The sequence below is a fragment of the Chiroxiphia lanceolata genome, chromosome 1, assembly GCF_009829145.1.
Source record: "Chiroxiphia lanceolata isolate bChiLan1 chromosome 1, bChiLan1.pri, whole genome shotgun sequence".
In the NCBI taxonomy this organism is placed as follows: domain Eukaryota; kingdom Metazoa; phylum Chordata; class Aves; order Passeriformes; family Pipridae; genus Chiroxiphia; species Chiroxiphia lanceolata.
The window spans coordinates 121,602,009-121,625,785 of record NC_045637.1 but is presented as its reverse complement, the minus strand read 5'-3'; the positions used below and the strand labels follow the sequence as shown (position 1 = coordinate 121,625,785).

Genomic DNA, 23,777 nt, shown 5'->3' with positions numbered 1-23,777 from the left:
CATTGAAGGAACTGGCTTTCTTAGAGCGAGCCTTCGCTTTTTAAAGCCTTACCCAATATGTTAAAGAAGAGTTTTAAGGAGGAGAAAAAAAAAAAATTCTAAGAGATGCAGATGACTGGGGGAGGGGGGGAGATTGGTTTGATTCTCTTTCCTCCCACACCAATATTTCTTTACACAAAGCCCATTGGAAGGTAAGCGGAATTCTTCTTATAATATGGGATTACGCTGCACTTTGATACTTAGCCTAATTAACCGGCATTTGCTCCCCAGGCCCGCCACTCTGCTCCACGTCGCATATCCTCCGCAACTCCCGAAGAAAACCCAATCTTAATGCTATTATTCCAGCCCTCTTCTAAACGGGACGACTACCAGCCTTCCCCCCACCCCCAGCTGCTATTGTACAGGGCTTGCTCAACTCCCACTCGCTACATCAGGGCTCCTGTAGAAACTAAAAAGACCTTTAATTACCTGACAAAGGCAAAAGACCGTCTCTTCTAAGAAGCTAGTTGATTTTTGTCCTCGTAACGCCCTATGAAGAATACACCTTCCTTCACTGGCGTGCCTCTGAATTTTGCAAATCTTTGGGACCTTGCTGTTAAACCTGTGCTTACGCATTTCCTATACAGCTAGTTTGAGTGATGCACAAAATTATAGGTTGCTAATGATGAAAAAAAATTGAGGAGGGGGAGCTCTTTGCCTAAGGGGAAAAAAATTAAGAAAAAAAGAGAAGAGCGAAGTTGTATGCAGCCCCTGAGCCAGGCAGCTTCGCCTGTGTGTGAACACATCACATCTTCCCTGTTAGATTGTTTAACTTGTTCTATTGACACAATGAGCTAAACAAACAAAAGAAACCCTCCACTCACATAACTTTTCTAGAAGGAATCAAAGCAAAACAGGTAGTTCATTCTTTTGACGTGCTCCTGGTCCAGTTTTGTGACTCCAGCATTGTGCATCATGATGCATACACCCTAACCTAAATCTTTCCACCATCTCCCATAAGTTCAAAGAAGCTAACTACATACTCCCTCTTAGTGTTTCACCTGCATATCATTGAACAGAATGGAAGGAGTTTTCTTTTTAAACGTGATTTTTAGTGATATGGCCAAGCCTTATGTACTCTTCCCTGGATTGTAAAAGTGGGCCACTGGAACGTAAACCCATTCGTAACAGTGTATAGTAGTGGCTACTGCAGCAAAGTCAGCATGAAATTACAACAGGAGAAAAATTTGCAATTTTTCATATGGAAGTGATTAAGCTAGTATCAGCGTATACGTCTATTATCCCTCACTAAGAACTGGAATAAAAACTATAGACCTTTGAAAAAAGAGAAAGCATTAGGTACACTCGACATGCCCGAGTCTGTGACTATCAGAACGCGTGGTAACTCCACAGCTCTCATACTTAACATAAACCAAGGCCTATATTTGCTCGAGATGGATTCACGGTTCTTTTAAATATGGTGCATTTACACCCCATAGAAGAAACATACAGAGAAGTTATTCTGCAACAATGAAACTGAAATTACTGGGGATTGGAGCAGATGTTGAAGAAAGTAAAGCAAGCCTGTCTTGGGGCTGTTGTAAAAAGTTATCGACTGCTTTGCGTCAAAAGCAGAAAGATGGCTTTAGAAGTTACAGTCCTGAGCAAATAGAAACTACAAAAGCAATAAATCACCACCATAAGTCAGCTTAAATGCCTTAACGCTAGCTGTGACTATTGGCTTCAAAACGCTGTTTCTATGAACATCTTTATTAGTATTAATGGTCAGGTTAATCCTAAAACTACTGTTTAACAATTAACTTCGTGTATATAGTGGGGAAACTAATTAATTCTTAAGAAAAGTAACTTCTTGACTTGTGAATACCTTTCACTGGGTGTGCTTTGGGAGGGCAGAGGGGGGAGTCTGCCTAACTTTGTACTGTCCTGGATCGCAGCTGAAAATTATTCCCTTCTGCCGAATTTGGAGAAAGTTTTCTTTGCTCTGATAGCATGATTACGAAGTTTCAGATACAAATTCAAATGATCTTGCGAGTCGCAGGCGCTAGGTTTCCCTCACCACCCTATTTATTGCTTTGTTCCTGTTCCTGGACATTCAACATTGTGTTTTATTACCTCGATGATTTGGAGACCCGAAACACTGTTTCTAGGAGAAAAATGTGGAGTTTATCAGTAGGTCTGCTACTGATTTTTCTGTGCTTTATACACATGGCTTCGAGCTGAGCTGAAATTCCAGCCTCAGTAACAACAAACAGATCTGAGTTCGTAACGTGCCTTCATTAAGAGAGACCCTTTGTGCCCACTCTGGCATTAATAGCCACTCCTGGCATTAATGCTATGTAAAGTTGTCTTCGATATAATTAGATTTAGGATTTTTACTGTGTTTCAAGTTTACTCTTATGATAGTTGTTAAGAGGTGTTCCTATCACTCCCATCTCATAGGAGATGAAATGGGAATCACCGTATGATACAAGTACTTATTTCCTCGCTCCCTCGAAAGATTTGAAATCTGCTGGGATGCAGAGCTGTTTACCTACGCCCGTGAGTCTGATAGAGATAAACTTGGTCTTTGATCATTTCCAAGAAGATAAAGAGAGTAGAACTATCGACTGTGCCCTGTGTGAGAAGTTCTACTCAGAGTCAGCAGAGTCAGAGTCTGCCAGTGCTGGATTCGTCGAGGAATCCCAAATATCTCTGCACGCAATGCTGTGGGTACATGCCACTGGAGGAAGGTTCCTTCTTACCGTATTTTCGCTTTCAATTTCCGAACACAAGCGTGAATGGACATTCGCAGTGCCTTTTTGTAGTTAAGATTTAAGCAGCCCATTAAGCCAACACAAAGAGCCCTTGTAGTTCTGTAATTTATGGCCGCTTTTAAAAGGTAGTAAAGTACACTAATTGTACATCAACGTCCAAAAATAAGCAGGTAAATCTAGCAGGATTTTGAGCTAATTCTATGTAATCCTCCCCTCTCGGCGGCTGGCATGAAAAAATTGTCACTATGGAAAGCATTTCATTTCTCCTGCCAAAGGACCAAGCACATAAAAGACTCCAACAACTCCGAACCACCAGACACTGACCTCCGTTCAGTGCAAAGCAGGCCAGGCCAGACAAATACCCGAAATTTACTCGCGAACCATTCTGGTGTATGCACGCAGGCAAAAATCAGGTTTTCTAACATCCCCACGCGCACTCCACGTTTGCGGAACTGACTGCGGAACTCCTCGAGGAGGAGGCGAACAGACAAGCCGCGATAAGCAGCCACTCAACACCGAACCGGCTCCAACCCTCTCTCCCTTGCCTTGCGCCTTTGATTTGGGAAGGAGCTAAGAATGGACAAAGAAATTCTCTAACTCCTTCGCTCTTCAGATGACTTTGCATCCTTCCTGTTCCCAATGCCTTTATAAGGATGGCGATCACTCAGGTCCCGTACACTTCTTTGTCTGCCCAGACACGCGCATTCACCACCCACGGAAGATGAATAGAGCCAATGCAGAAAAAAATTCCAGCTAGGTTAAATATTTATCACAACAACAACAAAATCTCATTCCAGCAGGCTTGTTCTTCATGCAGATACCAGGCAAATCGCTTTCTTACAGCAGCCACCGGCGCAAAAGCAGCGGCCGCTGACCGACTCTTACCTTCTCCAGCTGCGCAAGGTTGGGCTGAGGCGCTCCCAGCTTCTTCCACCGCCCCGGCCGAGCGGTTTCTTTTCGGGGCTCCCTGTAAACAAGCAACAAACAATGCCTTACCGGGGAGTGCAGGGGGAGGTATTTTGCGCCTTCATTGGCAATACATGGTTTGTCGGGTGCACTGGGAGAGCCCCGGAGAGGGGTGGGCAGGGATGGAGCGGGCTCGGGCTCCCTCGCGGAGTGTGGGTTGCCACCCGGATGAAGAGCACAGGGAGCTGAGAAATAAAAGCGTGCGGTTGATTTTTTTGTTGGTTTTTTTGTTGTTGTTTTTTTCGTGTGTGTGTGTGTGTGATTTTTTTTTTAATTTTTTTCCTCGTAGACAACTATGCCTTCTGTCTCCAAGTGTTTGGAAATACTGTCATTCCAAATTCTTGTTACATGAATGTCTGCTTTATTTTCCTCTGGGAAACCTTTGTTTAGGATCATTTAATCAAGAACAGACATTAAACACAAGTCGTGGTGTTCATCTCTGCTGAATAAAACGCGGAAAGTGTTCCAGTTTAAATGCAGGGAGTATTGTGGTTGGGCTTTTATTCAAACGGTTATTCGGGGCCCAATCCTGCCACCACTAGCGCAATAAGAGACTAACAGTTGACCTCACTGTAGCGGAATCGGGCCCAAATGATTTTTTTTTTTGGCTTTTTTTTAAGTGAAAAAAAACCAAACCGAAAACAAAAACCAAAACACTGAAAGCCATTGACGGAGGGGGGGGGAAATCGGGCCGCTTCTTTCCCCTAAAATAAACAATACTGCACAGTCCAAGAAGACAACAGTCAGATTATTTGCATGTCACTTACTGAATCACTTTTATATATGAATTTGTCAGATATAACAATGTACCCCCGTATTCAGTCTTGCTAATAAAACCCATCTAATGCATCTTAAAATCGTCAGTAAATGCAAATGCTAATAGTTAAATAACACAGTTCTTGTGAAAGGGTGTTATCTGAGCCTTGGAAATATTAGGTCTATCTTGGGATAACTTTTCGAGCGGAGACTTCGCTTTGGTAATTTAGTAGTTCAATAATTACGCTAATAATTTTAAATTTGGTGTTGAACTGCAGTCTACATAAAATCATGCAGTAATAGCCTACTAAACTGTTTATTGCTGTGTCATAAATTTGAGAGCGCTGACTGTTAAAATCTACTGGCAAACACAAAAGAAAATAGAAAGTTCAATCTGCAATGGCAGAGCCCGAGTGCTGCTTCCTGGGGTTATCCTTAACTCTACCTTTCTCTCCACTCGCCTTCAGCGGAGGGAGAACCCCCTGGCATTTTAGGCTCAAAACCATACCTTAGCCGTTTTGATCCGTAATCAATAGTCATGTTACAAACAGCAATAATCATCGATCAAGCATGTCGTGACTGGGTTGTCCCACTCGTGTTAAATATGGAGCGTGTATCTGAAAATGGTGCCAGCGACTTTCTGTTATTTATTTTAGAGCTATTAGGTCACGCTACCATATTTTACACTGCCACGGTCCTTTAAACTATGCTCCTTCTTGAAAGAGTTGCTAAGTAGCAGAAAAGCACTTTAAAAAAGCTCTAACTTTTTTTTTTTTTTAATTTGTTGTTATCCCAAACTCTAATATTCATTGCGGCACTCTAAGTTCGTACATAAATCGTTCAGACTAATGAGTCATAGAGAAATTCGCCCATGACTTTTCCTTTACAATGCTCACTGCCTTTCCATTGCTTTTTTGGCCCTGTATTAAGAGCCGGTGATTTATTAACGCCAGGAAAATTGAACAAAGCAGGTCCTCCTGCACCGTGGCACCCAGCCTTCCACAGTGTGAATTAGAACATTATCAAATGTGTTTGCTTCGGTAACACTTAATCACCAAAAGCCATAATGTGACCACAAGGCAGCTGAAACAAAGATTTAACATTTCTAAATATTAAACTTGTTAAGCAAATGCTCAGCACACAAAGCAAGCACAAACAATTAAAGTCATCAAGCTAGAAATACACACTACCTACTTACCACCACAGACCCTACTGCTTGCTTAAGAAGTTTAGAATCTTTCAAGATAAATCAGGTGGGTATTTTTTTTAAGGAAAAAAAAAAAAAGAAAGAAAAACAAACTCCAGTAATAAGGAGTTGAGTTTCACTTCTGAGAGAATCACTCCTAGTGAGGACTGACGGCCACAGATCCATTCCTGACTATCTGCATTAATTATTTAATGAGTCACGTGACCATAAAGATAAAAATTTCAATATCTCCCCCAGAACAGACGCAACACCTTTATCTGCGAGCGCAGGGATGCTCGTACTTGGGTCCCCTCATCTCTCCTTGCTCTGACAGCTCCTCAGTTTCTAGGGAGAGTGCTAGGGCATTAATAACGTGGGTTTGTCCCGTCCTGCACAGAGAGATGGGTCAGCTTTACACCCACACACACCTCCAAACTAGTCGGTTGAACCCAGGTCCTCATTGTCTGCAGCGGGGAGGGGGCTCTGAGCACCAGGACGGCATCCCCCGGGCCGCCTTCCATGGGTCAGTGCTGCCTGTCCGCGGGCCCGGGAGGAGCCAGGAGGGCTGCCCGGGGCCGGAGGGAGGAGGTCATGAAGCTTTCCCTGCCCACGCGGGGAGCCCCGGCCCCACTGGGACCCTCGTGGGCCGGGCTTGGGCGCCCGCGCAACACCGTGCTGAAGGGGACAGCCCTGGGGCCACCCCGCGGGATCCCACCCGCCGCAGCCTGGCCTTGCCGTGAGGCTGAGGACATGGCAAAAGCCTCCGCCTCCTCGGGGACGTGACGTGCGGGCGCCCCGGGGCCGCGCCGCCCGGCCGGTTCTGGCGGAGGTGCGGGAACGGCAGGCGGGCTTGGGGCTGCCCGAATGGGGCAGCACGGGAGGACTGGGGGGAGCCCTCACACAGGTGGAGATCTTGACAGGCTTGCCATGAAACTTCGGCTCCCCCCACCCCTTCCTCGTTTACAAACACTGAGCAAGAAGGCCATGGAACTGCAAGCACCCTGAACAAAAAAAAAAAAAAAAAAAAAAAAAAATTCCAGGCATTGCGTAATCTCCCAAGGCAGGATGGCTCTGGTTATTAAATACCACAAGGCGCTTGTCACAGCTCAGCTCCTCGTGTAATGAAACACCAGGTATAGCAAAAGCTCGTAGGAAAAACGAGGAGGCAGATCTTGGAAGAGGAGCATTTTTCTTGGTGGTGGAGGGGAGGTGGGTGCCGGGGTTAACGGCGTGGCGTTCCCTGCAGCCAGCAAATTGACTCCGAGCTGATTCGGTCTTTCTTTGAAATATTGACAAACTTCACTTTCAGCGTTTTGGGCCGCGCTTGCCTTTGTGGCCAGAGCAGATAAATCCGTGTGTGAGAGACACCGGGAGAGCAGGAGAGAGGGAGGGGGGAAAGAGACATTTAGGTCCAAGTGCCGGATTAAAAAGAATACTGTCTTTAAAGGTCAAGGGTTTGAAGGGTCAGTCTGCTCCTCTAAAAAAAACAATTAATGGGATAGAAAATTTGTCCTCTCGGTGAACTCCCGGTTGCCTTAGCAAAGGGAGCACAATGCGAGAATTTAAACTGGACGATGTAATTTTCAAAGTTATTGTAAAGACGGGAGGTATCGGACTGGGAGCAGAGGGCTCCCAGCCCGGCAGCAGCGTCCTGCTTCCCAGCACAGCCAGAGGGGGAAGGGGGGGAAAGAAAATTTACCTTAAACGATGATAATCTGCCACGGGGTATTTTGCAGTCCGCAGTTGAATGTCCGGCAAGAGAAAGTACATTTTTTTAGCAGACAGCCAAGATGCTGTGTCTTTACACATGACCATTTTTTTTCCCCAGGAAAATCCTTTGCGTCTTCACAGACTTTTCCAAGAGAATGCCTTTCAGAACGGCTGTTGAATTACAAAGAAGTATTTATTGTAGGAGGTGATTAATGATTCTCGCTAAAATTGCTATTTGCAGCGTGATTTCATTTCTCTTTACAATGGGACCAAACCAGGTTTATACGCATAGGTTGCTCACTAAAGAAATCCTGCACCGCCAGTTAATACGTTTCAGCTGGAATTTTGCTCGGCTGTGCTAATTTTGACTGCAAATATATGAAGGGATTCTCAAGCAATAAACAAAACAAAGAGTTACAGACTTGCAGATAGTAGTTACCTCATTTAACAGCTGTATTTTTCTTCCTTTATAAGGAGATAACTGGCGATTCAGGATTTAGTAAACAGCAATATGTGAGTAGAAGCATGCTTTTCAGGCCTGCTCTTTGGTCAGGTGTGGAGACAGCAGTGTTTGTTGAGGGTATTTAAAGACACCACCTCCCTGATGCTGAGCGTGCTCTGCCACCGGCATGTTACATTTTTCTCCAGGATGGTTCATATTCTATGACGGGGCAGGGATGCTGGCAGCACTTTTGGGGCCTGGTTCTACCTCAACCAGGGTGTGATGATGCCCCTGATCCTGGTGGTCTCACTCATGTGAAGAGAAGCACTGATTCCAAAAATCCCTCTCAGATGTATTCGGGTAAGTAAAAAAATATTAGCCTTCGGGCCTTCCCTTGAAGATTTACGAGCATTTGAGCTCCTTTCCAAGATTTTTCCTACCTGGCTTGGTGCTACACTACGTCGTGAAAGCCCTGAGCAAGGTTCTCCCTTAGAAGCTCTGCTTTGCCTGCACTCCTTAGCTGACTGGAAGCAGCGAAATGCGCAGCCTGAGCTGGAACCGCTTGAACCCCATTTTGCCACAGTAGTTGTGACAATTTCAGTCAAATAAGCCTCCTGAGTTGTACCCAAATTCGTGTGTCTGCCGAGGCTTTCTCAACACATTTCAAAATAGCCTTAAAAACAAAATTAAAGGAAACAGAAACGGCAGCTTAAAAAGAAACTATAGGTTACCGTTCATGTGTTTCCCTTAAACAGTGCTAGCCAGCTGAGAAATCATAATCAGAGAAAAGAAATTAATAAATCACGACTGGCTAAAAATTTAAAGTGTTATCGTGGCACGGGATCTTACTGGCTCCCAGAAGAAGCACGGTTTCTCTTGTAACGCAGCTGAAAACAGTCACAGAGCAAGCGATGGAGTCAGACTCACTCTGCCTTAAGTCCGCTACAGAGAACACCACTCACCTATACAATGAAGCAAGACCTTTCCCCATCCTATAGCACACTTTTTCCCAGCCAGGCAATTAGGAGTCAGGACGTTTTTCACTATATTGAAAATAACCATTACCTTATTGATAAGGTGAATCCAAGTTAGAACAATACATTAAGCCGTGTTTTTCCATTCCTGGTTCCAACACCAGTTAAGCACAAGGTGGATGAAACAGCACTTACTGGACTTTTGTTTCAAGCGTTTAATTCTTTTGTACAGAATAATCTTTATTACCAGCATTTGGCATTGTTATACATTACACCAAAAATCCACAAATTTTACATGGACCCAAACTATTTAGACGGTGCCAAATATGAAGACAGCAACAGCCTTTATAGCAATATTTCTTTAAATAAATGCAATAGGGAAAGTGGAGAAAAACTAATAGATCACAGCTACTGCGGGGGATACACTTAAAACCAGTTAAGTTACCTTTGTTATGATACATAAAACATTTTCCTTTAGACAGGGTAAGAGGACTTTTTTGTAAGTCTTTAACCTCTCATGGACGTGTTCGTTGTCTCTCCCATGTTGGTGTGAGTGTGTATATGTGCCTGTGCACCCTCACACACACAGACACACACAGAAGAATCCACGAACACGCCATGAAACAGCATTATTCAAGTCAATGCCTTACACAACTGTCCCACGAGCTCTTTGCTTTGTAAAGTCTTTTATTTGTAAAGTTTTCCCTTTAAAAAAAAAAAAAAAAAGTCCATCTTAGATACAGAGAATTCGTCCATGACACCATCCAGCCCTCTTTTACACCGAGGGCAAGAGAGCGTTTCCATAAATAGAAAAAAATGTTGGGCATGGAACCATTATCTATATACAATGTAGACAATCGTCCGAGTTTTGGTTTAAACATGTGCCCGTTCTTGGGCACATTTCGTCTTCGTTTCCTGCTCCTGTTTTGTTTTACACTGTTTGGTCCAAGCGGTCAGCCTCCACCATGAGGCAGTTTGAAAACCCCAATAGATAGGTAAATATATATATATTAAAAAAAAATAACAACAAAACCCCTCAAACCAAAAGCCGTATTTATAGCGCGGCTGCGTTGGGTGTAGCCCCATCGAGCGGATGGGGGTGGCCCTGTGTCTGTGCTTTGGACTGCTGGCTCAGTGTGGACTGGTTTGAGGAGCGCATCTTTGTGTTAGGCAGTTTATGGTCTTTCTTCCACTTCATGCGCCTGTTCTGGAACCAGATCTTGACCTGGCGCTCCGAGAGGCAGAGGGTGTGCGCGATCTCGATGCGTCGCCTTCTGGTCAGGTAGCGGTTGAAGTGGAACTCCTTCTCCAGCTCCAGGACCTGCTGTCTGGTGTAGGCAGTGCGAGACCTCTTGGGCTCCCCTCCGTTGTAATTGGGGTTGACTGAAACGTGCACACACAGGCACATACATACACACGCGGAGGGGAAAAAAGGAGGGGGGGAAGCGATGGGACATAATCATTATATAATAACTTGACACCAGGTTCACATAAGATACATAAACGGCAAGAAAAATTGTTTCACAGCCTATCGACAGTGGGGACAATCGAGGAGCAATAAAAAATGGTGATGGGCATTTGGGTTAGAAGAAAAGCTTCAAAGACACATGGCCCAGAGCCACTGCAGGGCAATTAAATTTATGGGGGCTATAATTACTGCCCTAACAGTTTGGCGTCTCGTAAATCTTTTGATAAAGGACCCCGGATACAAAAGGTTTCTCACTTTCTTTTTTTTTTTTTTTTTTTTTTTTTTTTTTTAGCGTTAGGAAACGCGGAGGGAGAAGGAGGAAAAAAAAAAGCCACACACGCAAAGACCCATCCCGTCCCCAGGAGCACCCTCCCCCCTTCCCTCCTCTGCAGGCGCATCCACACCTCCCCCTGGCAAGGGCAACTCACCCGTGCTCACATGGATCTTCTTCATCCAGGGGTAGACCACCGGCTCCTTCCCCTTCAGCCCGGGCAGGCTCTTGTCGGGCAGTAGCGGACAGCCGGGCCCGGTGCCGCTCCCGGCGGCGGGGGCTGCTTCGCAGCGGCGCTGCAGGGCATGGCCTGGGAGCAGGGGCTGGGGCGGACCGGGGTGGCCCTTGGCGGGCGGCGGCGGCGAAGCGCCCGGGGGCGGCTGCTCGGGGCCCGGGGCGGCGCTGCCGGCGCTGCTGTAGCTGTAGGGAGCCTGGGGGTAGGAGGGTGCTTGCGCGGGGTAGAGAGCCTCGGGAGGCGGCCCCGGCGGCCCCGGCGGCGCTGCGGGAGCCTGGTAGCCCGGTTCCCGGCGCGGCCGCGGGAAGTACTCGGGTAGCGCCGGGCCCGGGTGCGCGGCGTGCAGGTGCGGCGGCGGCGGCGGCGGCGGCGGGGCGTGCGGGTGCGAGTGGTGCGGGTGGTAGCTGGCGGAGCTGCCGGCGCTGCCGCTGTGCTGCGTGTATTCCTCGCAGGGAGGGAATTTGGGCTCGATGTAGTTGGAGTTTATCAAAAACGAACTCATGGTCATTAATTTGTGAAGTGCAAAAATACTAATTTTTCTCGCGTTGTCGTTTTTCTGGGCTCGGCGAGGCCCCTCCCCTTCCCCCCCCCCTCCCTCCCTTCCCTCCCTCTCCCCCTCCCGCTGCTGTCAAGTGCTCACCGCTGCCAAAGTTTGGGCCTCTAGCCCTCCCTCCCCCTCCTTCCCCGCCGCACTCCCCTCCCTTCCTCTCTTCCCACCCCTGGAGCGCCTACAACACACACACAACACACACCCGCGCACACACACACCCGCACCCCCCACCGCCCCGCCACCACCTGACCGCCAGCGCCAATTACCGCGCAGGGCCGCGGACCCCGGATCAGGAAATGGAAGGAGAACGAGGGGCGGCGGGGCAGCTCCGCGCCCGCGGACCCTCCGCGGGGGCCGCGTCTCCCCCAGGGGCGGCGGCTGCTTGGCGAGGGAGCTCCCCGCGTCCGCTCCTCACCAGCATCCCTAGCTCCTCCCGCACGCCGACCCAGGCTGCGTCCAGCAGTCGCAGTGTCAAGCGAGATAAAACTAATCCGGCTCTGACAGTCTCCCACCCACCCCGCCCGCCCCAGCACTTCTTGTGCCCTAGTTCCCCCGCGGGAGAGCATAGGAAGCGGGGCGAGGAAGCGGAGCGCAGCTCAGCTTCGTGATCCAGAGGGAACCAGGCACTGCACAAGGCGTTGCACAATCCTTTTAAAAAGCCCATCTCCAAAAGCATAGAACCGGGGCTTCGCACAGGCAGAGGGCGGCAGCGGCTGCCGGGCTCAGGCCACCGGCCGCCCTCCGGGATCTGTGCCCAGCGCCCCGTCGCTCCGGGGCCAGTCCTTTGAGCCTCTGAATCTGTGCTGATTGAACGAATAGATGCGAAAGTTAGAACGAAGGTCGCGAGGAGGCCGAAGAGAGTCCTGAAGTGGCTTGCGGGGTGTGAGGGACATTGCGAGCCTGAAAATAACGGGGAAGAGAGGGGGAAGGGAGACGGGAAGACGGACACGACGGAATGAAATACTTCCTACCGGCGATCGCAGGGCTCAGTGCGAGCATCCCTCCCCGTGGAGGAGCTCTTTCTGAACTACTTTAAGTCCATTGGTGTGGTATGCCTCGTCTTGGGTTTATTCCATAATTTTCACTTCCACGAGAAATCGCTAGCACCTTCGCAAAAGTATCTCGCAAATCCTGGTGTAGGAGGGAGAGGGCACTCAGACACCCCTACGTTGCTAACACTGAGACTGTTAACGATATTTGCAGCTCAGGGGGGAAAGAGGTAACAGTCTTGACCTTAGGTAATTGAAATTTGATGGTTAAACTAATTATGCTCTTATTCTAAGGGGAAAAAATACTTATTGAAGTATTGGAGATTGTGTCAGCTAGTCTGGCACATATGGAGTTAGAAGCGAACTTTTCAGATTTTTGTTTCTTCTTTTCAGGAAAGCATATGAACACATAAAAATATTTACTGCACCCTTAGAGAATATAATTGCTGAGTGGGTAATCTCATCTGCTGGTATGGGAAAATACTTCTAATATATCAAGCGTAAATATGATACAGTTTAGATCTTGCCCTCCTAAAGATATTACATTAGCAGTCACCCCGGTTTAAATTCAGATTATTGTCTTTTGCAGTTTTATAGATAATGGATACATGCAATAAAATTCTATTTGAATATATTTTCCACCTAACAAGACACATATCGTATCGATTTATATTTTATTCACAGACACACAGGCACGCACATTGCATGCGGCTTGTAATATGTTAGAACATTTCCAGCACTTGGGTATACTGGGGTACTTATCTAAACAATCACTCATTTCCTCCTACTATCGAATGTCTAATTTGTAAAGAGAGTTAAAACACATTTACTTACTCGTTTTCAACAGCACATCTATGGAATTCTTTAACTGGGGTAATAGATAAGTTTCTCTATTTACTCTGCGTGGAGAGGAAATGCGGTTACACACACGCGGTTACACACAGAGACAGCAGCAACTGTTCAACAACACATATTTGACAGAAAAGGGGAGATCGTTTTATTTATATTAAAACGACAAGAATAACAGAACAACAGCAACCCATGTTCTGGAAGAATAAAGCTCCCATCTGCATGGCTAGAAAAAGTAAAAGATTACCAAAAGCCACCACGACCAGCGAACAATTCCCGGCGTAAAGAGATACATGCACACATACAGACGCATACGCACAAATACCTGCCGGGCAGCACCAGATGAATTACACTGGGGTATCGTAAATATTATCCTCGGCATAACTCCTGAGGCACTATGGCCGGAGCACTACAGCGGGCTGCCGTGTTCCCACGCCATGGTAAAGCAAAACGAAAAATGTTGTCTCGGTTTATAAGCTCAGCGCTATATCGGGAGAGTTGACCGGCCTCTGCTTCGTATTATTTACTGTGATTAGATCTCAAAGTTTCACTGCACCTCTTTCTACAGCGGGTCTCTGGCGCTCGGCTACAGTTTTGTATACGAGTGTAAATCTGCAAGGTGACCTGAGCTGCTCAGCTGAAGTCTGTTTTTTCGTGTGGCTCTATTAGTCTGCGAAGATGTGCTGAGGCAGGACCTCCAAAAGGCCTGTTCCATGTCTTTGTGGTTTTGTTATCATAAACAAGAACCCAGCCAAGACCACCAAGTGTTATCTTGCACACGGCCATTTCGACATTTTACTGCAAGATTTATGGCTGTAATAAACAATCTCAGAAACCCTTTTTTTCCCCGGTACTTCCTTTTAACAAACTTGTACCATCACCCTAAGCTCTCAAAAAAAAGAAAAGGATAGGATAAAATAGGCCAGCTCCCTTATTTTCCCAGAAGGACTAAAGGCTCGATTTCACTGAAGAAGGAGACTTTAATCGATTAATAAAGAAGCGAGAGTTTCCTGGCCGAGTCTGGCCGAGGACAAGAAGGAATTAATTCTGGACGCATCGGAATTGAGTTGAGAGGGAGAGAGTAAATTTTCATGCACCAAGAAGAGGCAACCTCATACATACCCAAAGAGGGGTAAAAGGGGATCCCTCTTTTTCTGATGAAACAGACAAGCATTCCTGCTACCCTCCACATATGCGGATAAACCGTAATTTCCACGAAAGATAAAATAATAATAATAACAGCAATAATAGCAATAGTGGTAGTAATAATAGTAATAATAATAATAATAATAATTCAAGTCAACCTCTCGTCGTGCCCGACCATCCTCCACCGAGAACAGTAGGAGGAGGAAGAATCACACTAGCAGCCTGGCTTGACTTTGATTTGAACCATTTTGAATATATTTAGCCCCAGCTTTCCCCTCTTGAATACGAGGCTGTCCCAAGTTTCAAAGTGACCGAAAAGTGACACCGTGTGCATTTTGTTTCTTATTAATCTTACACATTGACAGTCTTTGTTAAATAACAAGGCGTGCCCTTCACCAGGCGACATTTTCATATTTGTTAGACGCGGTGACCTGAAGTTCACCTCGGCCTTGGACTTAGTTTTTCTAAAAGGTCTATAACAGTGTCTTTTAGATAGCAGGGTGCTTTGCCCAGGTCACTACTTCTAAGGAAAAATAAGAAAAAAATCGCGGGAAAATGTAAACGTTATGGAATGTATCGACTGTATTCCTTTCTTTGTTCCTGGGAATGATACAGTCTCGAGGCTGCCCTGCCTCCGCGGACGGGAGCGCTCCTTCCCGATGGGCTCTGCCAGGTCAATGTTGGGAGTTTTGCCCCAAGTTCAGCATTTGGTAAAAGCGGTGGCTTCTCTGGCACGCAGGCTCCTCTTAACAACGGGATGGTTGGCGGGATTTGCTCATTCTGTCCTGGCGCGCTTAAATAAACACACGTAAAACGTGATTTGTGCACGGATTTTTAAATGAATGGTCTTTTGAGCAGACCTTCCACGCCAGAGAGCAGTGTGCTAAATGCAGAGAGTGAAAGGACAGAAAGAGTTCGCCTCAAAATATTAACTGTTCTGTTCTAGCCTGTTACCTTTTTTTTTAATTGGGGGGGTGGGGGTGGGGAACAATTTAAACAATAATTCAAAAGAGTCGATATTTATGGAAGTCGCTGTTTCAACTTCTTTGAAATTATTATCATTGATATTTTTATTCTAAACCAGATTTAAAATATGGAATCCGGGAGGCTAATTGTTTTAGTGAGGAAGTAAATGGATTTCTGTCACCTACTCTTGAGTAAGCCGGTTATAGTAACAGCTTTCATTCTGGGTATATCAAAGACGCATTGTTATTCTTGGAAACAATTCGCCTGCTATTCTCTAACAAAATAGATATTTGGCTACGGTTTTTAGCTTGTTATCAGGCTTCGCTCCTACACCGAATAAATAGCCCCGATGTGAAAGGTTATATACTATCTCCAGCGCGGGCAGGCGCCCCAAACGTGCAGTGCCAGGGCTCTCTACAAGTGAGCAGCAGCAACAACTTCTGAGCAGCGTCTCCACGCCGATCAAATACTTGCATTACATACTTTCCAGGCTTCAGCAGGTACTTCAGGCAAAATCTCCAATAAACACTTTCGCTAATCTGATATCTAGCCTCTCGCGTACTTGTTCCCAAGAAAGAACGTTCGCCTGTCACGACCCAGCTGTGTCTCTGGCAAATAATTCACGAGTACCAGTTACAGAGAGGCCGGTGTAGGCTCCTGCCTTGGGGGTGGGAAGGCAGCAATGCGTGGTTGGGAGTGAGGTGCGCCCTTTCTCGGACTTCCTCGTCGCGCTGTCCCCTCCTCCACACCTTACATATCTGATCATGCCTATTTGGGAATATCTTTTCCCTCTTTCATCCACCCCTCAGCCTCAAAATTTCAAGCTGAGTCCTGTCTTCAGATATTTCCTCCAAAATGAAGTTGCCTAAGCGATATTGGCCAGTTCTCCCTGCAGACACGTCTGACCAAGGAGCAAAGCTTTTACAGAGAGACGGCATTGGGAACAAAAAATCTCAGCAGTGTGGGAATAAATCTCTGTGCTAAGAAATTCCACTAAACTTTTTCTTGAAGGAGTGGAGAGGGGTGGGTGGAGGGAGAATTAACAACACTTCCTACTCCCCATTTCGCTGGGAATTGCCGCCACGGGTAATTCCAGAAGGCTGTGAGTACCCTCCAAATCTCGGAGCGGCGCAAGGCGCCAGCTTCTCCGTAACATTTCCCATTGGTATCCTAACAGAGCTCCACCGCTCCGCTTTTTAAACGAGCTCTTTCGGACCAAACATATAACCTATATTATCTCCAGCATGTCCTGTTTAAGCACAGTTTAGCCATCGCTACAGAAATGAGAGCAAAAACAAAGACGCGACTAGGATCGATATACGCGTTAATAGCTTCCCTCCTATCTTATCTTCCTGCCATTTTGCAAAGTGAGAAGGCTTAACGTTAAACCTCTTAAATCAGGTTATTATATAATAAACAAAGGTGAAGCATTTTGCTACCTGAGTCTTGGAAGAAGCAGCGTCAGTGGCTGCTGTGGGGGTAACACGCGTATTTACCTGCCACGACTGAACCCGAGATATTCAGACACAAATGCGGCCGATAATTCAAGATGAAATACAACGTGTATTACTCTTGAAAAGAGGAATTTTCTATCCTTTCCTCGGTAATTGAGGTCATTCAGCCAGTAGGGTTCACCTGGAGTCCATACTGTGATACACACGTAACTCAAAGCTATTTTATCTTTTGTGCTGATAGTCAAGATCTCGGCTATAACATTGACATCAAACTCTGTCTGGGCGAATGACTAAGAGTGGTGCAAAACGTAAACTTTTGACCCTCAACTTTTTGACCTGCAGTTGTAACGCCCTTAACCACAAAGATATACAAAAGCTATGCAGCTTCTTCTAGGAGTAAGAGAGTCGCACTGTTTGTTTCAATACTTCTGCTGTTTCCCCCAGCTTTCTAAGGGGGCTTTAATTTTTCTTCTTGCTTTTGAGAAATCGGATAATTTTGCGGTTTTAATTTTTTTTTCCTTAATCTCGCGGTTTTGCAAAGTGCTGTTAGATCAGTTTGCACAGCCTTTCCGCAGCGTTGGAGGGAAGCCTGTTACTCAAAGGCGCTATATGGTTACAGTTGCAGGTGAAATGCTGGGTAAGTTCTGGGCGTGAGGTTGGAAGGAATGTAGCGACGAGCGTTGGGGGGAAAGCTGCAGCTCTCTGCTGAAGGGTCTTAGTCATTTCTCCTTGATTTAAACATAAAGAAACAACTCTAATTGTTTGCGAAGCCTTGTCTAGGCAAACGAGTTGACTGTGAACTTGGTCTAAAGCGAGCTCTGCTGGTGATTCCTAGGGTGTGCAGATTTATCTTTTCTGCATTTACTTAACCTGGCAGTGAACTGCACGGGCTGCCATTTATTATCCAGAGACAGACTTCACCTCAAGCAAGGACTGTTCCACAAAATTGCAATAATTACCCAATAACCTTCATCGCAAATATTATTATTGAAAAGACATTTTTGGGGGGGAGGGGATATAGGAAAGATTCTTTTTGCATGCTATAAAGCAAAATTCATGCAAATTTTACACGCTCTCTGTGTCAGATTTGATAGCGTTTGTGCGTGTAGCTACAGGAACATGTGACTGGGGTGGTCCATGAGTATCTGCCTTCCAGAGAGACATTAGTGGGGATGCTTTAATTTGAAGGGGATAATATTTTCAGAGATGATCAGACGTCTGTGGGAGCCGTGTTTTTGTGCTCTGGCTAGCAACTCTAGTCTCAAATCGGGAAGATTTTCAGGGTAGGAAAGAGAAAGAACTAAGAAAGCCAAGCGATAACTTGGTCGGGAGATTTACTTATGTCCGCGTTTCATGCCTTGAGTCTGTATATGCGGGGCGGGAAAAAACATTGCTCTAGGATCCAGGGTTTGAAATCGAAACCTCCTGATCCGCCCCTCATGATCTGTTCCATTCAATTTCCCATGAAGCAGTTTGCAAACCCCTCTGTTGTCACCCTTCCACAGATACACACTTATTAAATGTAAGGAAATGGCAGAATAATAATTTCCCTGTAATGGTCTACAATTAGGGCGTTTGCATGGTTTAGACAAGACTGCAGAGCTGTAATTTACGGATGACTTTCCATTGGATTGTTATACTTCTGGTTTAGAGAAAGTTATGTCTTGCAAAGTCACCAGTTACGCACATTAAGAGAGCTGCCTAATCTTTAATTGGCCTTACGCTTAGACATGAGACACTACATGCAAGTATTTCTTTCAAAGGATTAGGTAAGCTATATTTCAAATCACAGAACGCAACTTGCCATGCCTAAGGTAGAACAAATTCCCACGCATTAATCCTCCAAATACAGCAGAAAAATAACGTGTGCAGTTAAGACCTCTCTCCTGATTCCCAGCGATAATTCCCCATGACATTTTCCCTCGGAAAACAATTCGGACCTGGGACTATTTTCATAGAGTTCGGCAGTCTGAGCTCGTTTGAATTTCAAATTTCAAAGCGGACTAGGAAATCTTTATGCATTTCTGGATTTGAATGGTTTCAACTGTGCTTCTTAGGACAGGGCAGGGCCAGAAATACGGTGAAGTTGTCATTTCTATCTAACTTTCTTTTGTTGTTAGTGTTTCTTGCAGTATGGGCGGGTTTGTATGCTTCTGGGCTTGGGGATATTTTTCTTCTCCACAGTTCTTGAATCTCTGTACATTGCTTTCCGTGGAATAGGCTCCAGAAGCCACACCAGAAATGTAGAAAATACACAGTAGCAAATATTTTCACTCTAAACAATTAAAAGTTACAGTCCACGATGGAATCCAGCATCCTAAAATATTAGTTGGACGGATGTGCGTGTGTGTTTGTATATTCACCAGCTAATTCAAATAATGCAGTGTTGTTGAATACTGAGTAATTGTGAGCTGTTTTTGTCTAGTATCATTCCCATCTACAAGCAAATAATTTTCCTAGCAAAAGGACCCACAAATAAATGAAGCCCAAACTTTTAAAGATTTTTCATGCCTTGCCTCAAACTACAAAATTTTATGACATATAGTATAATATAATGCACACCTATCATATATAACTTTCTGGTATTCCTATTGATGAAAATGTGACAGCTAGTGTACTATAAAATCTCCAGCTGTTTATAACGGAAATTATTTTCAAATGTGCATTTGGATATGTTCTTTTAAAACCTTTCCCATTTTTTTAAGATAAAATATATGCAGATGTGTTTGTTTAGTGTTCATAGGAAGGATAGACAGACACAAAGGCTTCAGACTCCATTTGTCTTACATAAGGGGTGACTTTAAATCTTAAATATTTGTAAAACTGAGATCTTTGAGATGAACCTACCTTATATACTACCATTTCTTTGAAGTTAAAGACAAGTTAAAAATAGGAATCAGACAGCAATGTGCAGACCTTGCAGAGGTACGCAACAACCTTACCCTCCTGTGCCCCTGTGCCTTTCTCTCATTATTGGTTGCAGTAGCAAAACCAGCCTAAACCACAATATTCAAGCGGAATAGCACTAGCAAAATAAAACAAAGCCCATCTCTCACATCAAACCACGCTGTTCTTTTGCAAACTGAACTTTATGACACATAAAGGAAAACAATGCAATGTGCTAAATCAATGTTACTCCAAACACTGGAGTAACCGAGCAGAGAAAGAGATACCCACAGTTGGTTTGAAGATATATATCTATATAGATACATAGATATATATATATAGAGAGAGAGATATACAGAGAGAGAGAGATTGTAGGCAATTCTCAAAACTCTTCCCTAGCCCCCAGCTAGTCAGTTTGCACCCCCCGGAGATCACTCGCCAAAGTAACAGCTCTGAGGATAAGGATCAGGCCTTAATGTTACCCAGAGAAAGATAGAGTTCCTTTCACCCTTTCATTCAAGTCCTGGAAATTCAAAGACTAAAGTTAAATCCGGCCATAAAGTTTATTGCTGAGTAATCACACTCTAGTGAGAACAGTCCACTTAAATAAAAAGAATGTTGAAGTAAACATGCAGCTGGGGCCTACCCCACAATGGCAGCCAGCAATATAAGGTAAAAAGAGAGAGAGCAGAGCTAGGGGGATATTTACAGTCTTCAATAAACCAAGCCCGTATTTCATAATTTGCAGCACTCTAATGACCTGTAGTCTCTTGTATTAATGCTACAAGTTACAGTCAATTGGTTTGCTTTAAAAAAAAAAAATCACAGGGACATGTATATGTATACACACGTGCACACCCTTTGTATATGTAACTACACCAATATTAGACGCATATATGCATTTGCACGGCTTTACAGACATATAGACATATAGACCGATGGGTACATGCAAGCACACATGCATGTAATTTAAATATATTTATACAACTGTATATAGGGTCAGGAAAAAGTTACAGCAATGTTATAAATGCGCGTCCATAAAACACAGTACGCACTCATAGATGGACATAGACATGTAATTAAAGCTTTCTGGACAACCCAATGCAGAAAATATGTATCTAAGCACTCCAGTACAGTCTGTGCCATTTTAATACTATCTCTGATGTGCAACATATTTCACCAATCCAAGGATTATTACCATATCATCACGCCTCCAACTCTATCATGCCTGCATAAAATACAGCCCAGATAATATCAAGCCCTATCTATTTTGTTTCCCCCTTTTTTTAATTGCCTTCAGTAACTACTCTTTGCTAAACAAAACCTCTCCAAACTTGGAGAGTCTATAGGAGCAAAGGAAGTAATTATCTTCTGTGGTAGTCAAAGTGATTAAAGCTAGGCCCCAAAATCCATCTCTGCCAAAGTCGCTTATTGTGGTTTACTTTGATTTGATCGTTAAAATAGAGAGCTAGCTGCTGCGAGTGAAGGGATGGGGGGGGGGGAATTTGCAGGCAACCTGGATCATTAGTGGTTGATCCTGCCTCTCTGGCTCGGTGGGACCATCCTGAAAAGCTCCAGGCAGAAAGAAAGGGAAAGAGAAAGAGAAAGAAAGAGGCAAGAGGCAGGGAGAGCGAGCGGGAGCCTCGGCTTCCCCACTGTACAAATAAACTTTAAGGAACTTGTGCACAAAACTTACCTTTGACTTGCAAGGAGCCATTTTTCATATAGTACTGAGAACTTGTGGTTTGGATACTTCTGTCCCTAAACCTGACAATTTGAATGGCCAGGAGGCACACGTAGCCTGCAAAAGAGTCAAATGAAGTCCAGCGTCAGTGAGATTATATGTTATGTGGTATATAATGTTGGATGTCAACTCCCCAAAACCATAAAACTTACTTTAATGGCACCACGTGACTTTTTATAGCCAGTGAGCCTATCTGTCTGTGCTATGGATGATTTTACGATCTAATTCATAGACAAAACCCTATTCATTTGGCACCCAAATGTCATATAGCCGGAACTGGGGCTTATAAAGTTTACTGTTTTATAACTTTTAAGGGAAGGCATCAATGTAACCAGTCAGTAAATGTGCAAATCTTTAGTTGCTCTTAGAAGCTCAGAAGAGTTAACCATTCAAGCTCTGATGGGGTAAGTAACATTACGTTTATAGCAAACTAATTGTAGCAAAGAAAATCAAAAATCTTTAAAGGGTGAAGAGTGGGAATGTGGCTAGAGAGGGTTACTGATAGACGCAGAGGGCTCAGACGTGGCTGTCCTGAAAATATACTTAATGAAACCACAGGAGAAATTCTAGAGCGATGCAAACACGCCTTGGCATTAGCAGTGTTTTAACAAAGCACATGTTTTTTGGTTGTTTTGTTTTTTTTTTTTTTTAACCATCAGCAAACAGCTAACAGTTGATTCACTCACAAAGAGTGTTGATTGTGGTCCTGCGATGCAGCTTTCCACCTAGGGAGAAACCAGTAAGGAAGAACTTACGGTCAAACTTTCAATTAAAAATACGGGTAGCGGACAATTGCAGCATCCGCCATCTGCAACGTGCAGTAGGAGCCAGGTAAAATATTATTACAAACTCTGCACGGGCTATTTTTTTTTTTTCAGAGGCAAATCTGGAAGCACAACTTCTTGCTTTGCACAAACCAGATCACGAAAACTTTACAATAGAAAGTTTATTTTTTTGTTGATTTCCAGTCAGGTTTTTTTTAAAAACAAATAATAATAATAATAATAAAAAAAAAGCTGATCACAGTTTGCTCAAACAGCCAGACTTTGACTATAATTGTAACTTTGTTCACAAAAAACATACATCACAGAAGCTGCGCTTAATAAGAGCCACTTCTAAGAGTTCGTGCAAAGAGTCATATACAAAGGCACAGCAAGGACATACTGCTTGGAATCACAGTTTTCGTCACAGATTCACTATTCACTACACGCAGGACAAATTCAGTTGATTTCATCATTTCACCTCTACAACAGCATTAATTACACAGGAATTATATAGGTAGTTTGAATAAAAATATTTTTAACAGCTTGGAGCTATACAGACATTAACACTTGACCACACATGCACAGTTAAGCAGGTTGAGTGCAACACATAACATTTGTACTAAACCGGGGGAGGGTTTCTTTCTCTCTCTCCTTTTTTTTTTTTAACTTCTCTTTTTTTTTCTTTTTGTTCTTTTTTGTTCAGTTTTGTTTTGTTTTAACAGTTACTTCAAGTAACACAGCTCGCTTCATATAAATAAGTTAAAACATCTATTATTTTTTTCAAGACAAAGCCATTCAAGACAAAGAAATGTACGATAAAAGCAGATCTACTTATACACGCGAGAGAATGGTAATAAACAGGCTCATGATTAAAAGATGAATAAGGGCGACAAGAACAGGGTTTCTTCACAGAAGTAACACAAGGAAGTTTTAGAAAGTCAACTTAGTACTGACATGAGACGACGCAGGGTCAGCTAATACTGCTCAGTACTTTTAATTGATCAAACGCTTAGGGACGGAATGCCCCTCCTGCAGCTGCCATGCTCATACTTTTCAGCTTATTATCCTTTTTCCATTTCATTCTCCTGTTTTGGAACCAGATCTTTATTTGTCTCTCTGAGAGGCAAAGAGCATGTGCTATTTCAATCCTTCTTCTGCGGGTCAGGTATCTATTGAAGTGAAATTCCTTTTCGAGCTCCAAGGTCTGATAGCGGGTGTAAGCAGTCCGAGCTCTTTTCCCTTCTGGTCCCCCTATGTTGTCTGGAAGAGAAAAGTACATGATTTAGATTCTCAGCAGCCACTCGGAGCCTTCGTGTCTCATTGCAGCTACCAGCGACCAGGACCGTTATTCTCAGTCCTGCTTGGTTTTGTTTCTGCTTTGGATAAACGCTCAACAAGTTTCCCCCTCCAGCCCCTCTAAGGAAAGGCTTGGGGGAGGGGGATTTGGTAGTCTCGGTAAGTTTTCGCTTGGATTTGTGGTACGATTTTTTAAAATTGAATTTTTTCCTTCCCCCTCCCCCCCGAAGGTTAATTCCCCCCACGCCTCCCCCAGATAAGCTGCTTTGGAAGACGTCTCTGCTGCTAGCTGGGTTTTCAGAGCTGGGAGAGCAAAGCTTTCAGCCCTTTCCCACGGCTGAGCTGGGAAAGGCTCTGGGAGGCAAAGAACTC

General features: G+C 44.5%; 3 protein-coding genes and 1 long non-coding RNA gene across 4 annotated transcripts in view; all 4 read right to left on the bottom strand.

Moving 5' to 3' along the window:
- Positions 1–23,777, bottom strand: part of HOXA3 (homeobox A3) — a 45,442-nt gene that overhangs the window by 11,413 nt on the left and 10,252 nt on the right. The window contains 1 exon segment of the mRNA XM_032679321.1: positions 21,298–21,402. Within this exon segment, the coding sequence (XP_032535212.1) occupies positions 21,298–21,402 (105 nt within the window).
- LOC116782598 lies at positions 1,114–21,277 on the bottom strand. Its single transcript, XR_004355266.1, has 3 exons — positions 20,820–21,277; positions 16,765–16,766; positions 1,114–1,123 (listed from the first exon to the last, which is right to left on the bottom strand). It is a non-coding gene; the product is annotated as an uncharacterized LOC116782598 (long non-coding RNA).
- Positions 9,007–11,341, bottom strand: HOXA4 (homeobox A4). The gene is made up of 2 exons (XM_032679333.1): positions 10,684–11,341; positions 9,007–10,170 (listed from the first exon to the last, which is right to left on the bottom strand). The coding sequence occupies exons 1-2, from the start codon at positions 11,267–11,269 to the stop codon at positions 9,842–9,844; spliced, it is 915 nt and encodes a 304-aa protein (XP_032535224.1). The 5' UTR covers positions 11,270–11,341; the 3' UTR covers positions 9,007–9,841.
- HOXA5 (homeobox A5) overlaps positions 22,377–23,777 on the bottom strand; it is a 2,724-nt gene continuing 1,323 nt past the window's right edge. Inside the window, exon 2 of the mRNA XM_032679346.1 lies at positions 22,377–23,369. Coding sequence (XP_032535237.1) covers positions 23,119–23,369 — 251 coding nt within the window. The 3' untranslated portion in view covers positions 22,377–23,118. The remainder of the gene's footprint in view (positions 23,370–23,777) is intronic.

Bases quoted from the DNA above. Each gene is read 5' to 3' on its own strand.
- HOXA4 (XM_032679333.1), bottom strand. From the start codon at position 11,269: ATGACCATGAGTTCGTTTTTGATAAACTCCAACTACATCGAGCCCAAA. The intron at 10,171-10,683 runs GTGAGTTGCCCT...TGCACGTTTCAG, and splicing joins GAAGATCCATGTGAGCACGG to TCAACCCCAATTACAACGGA.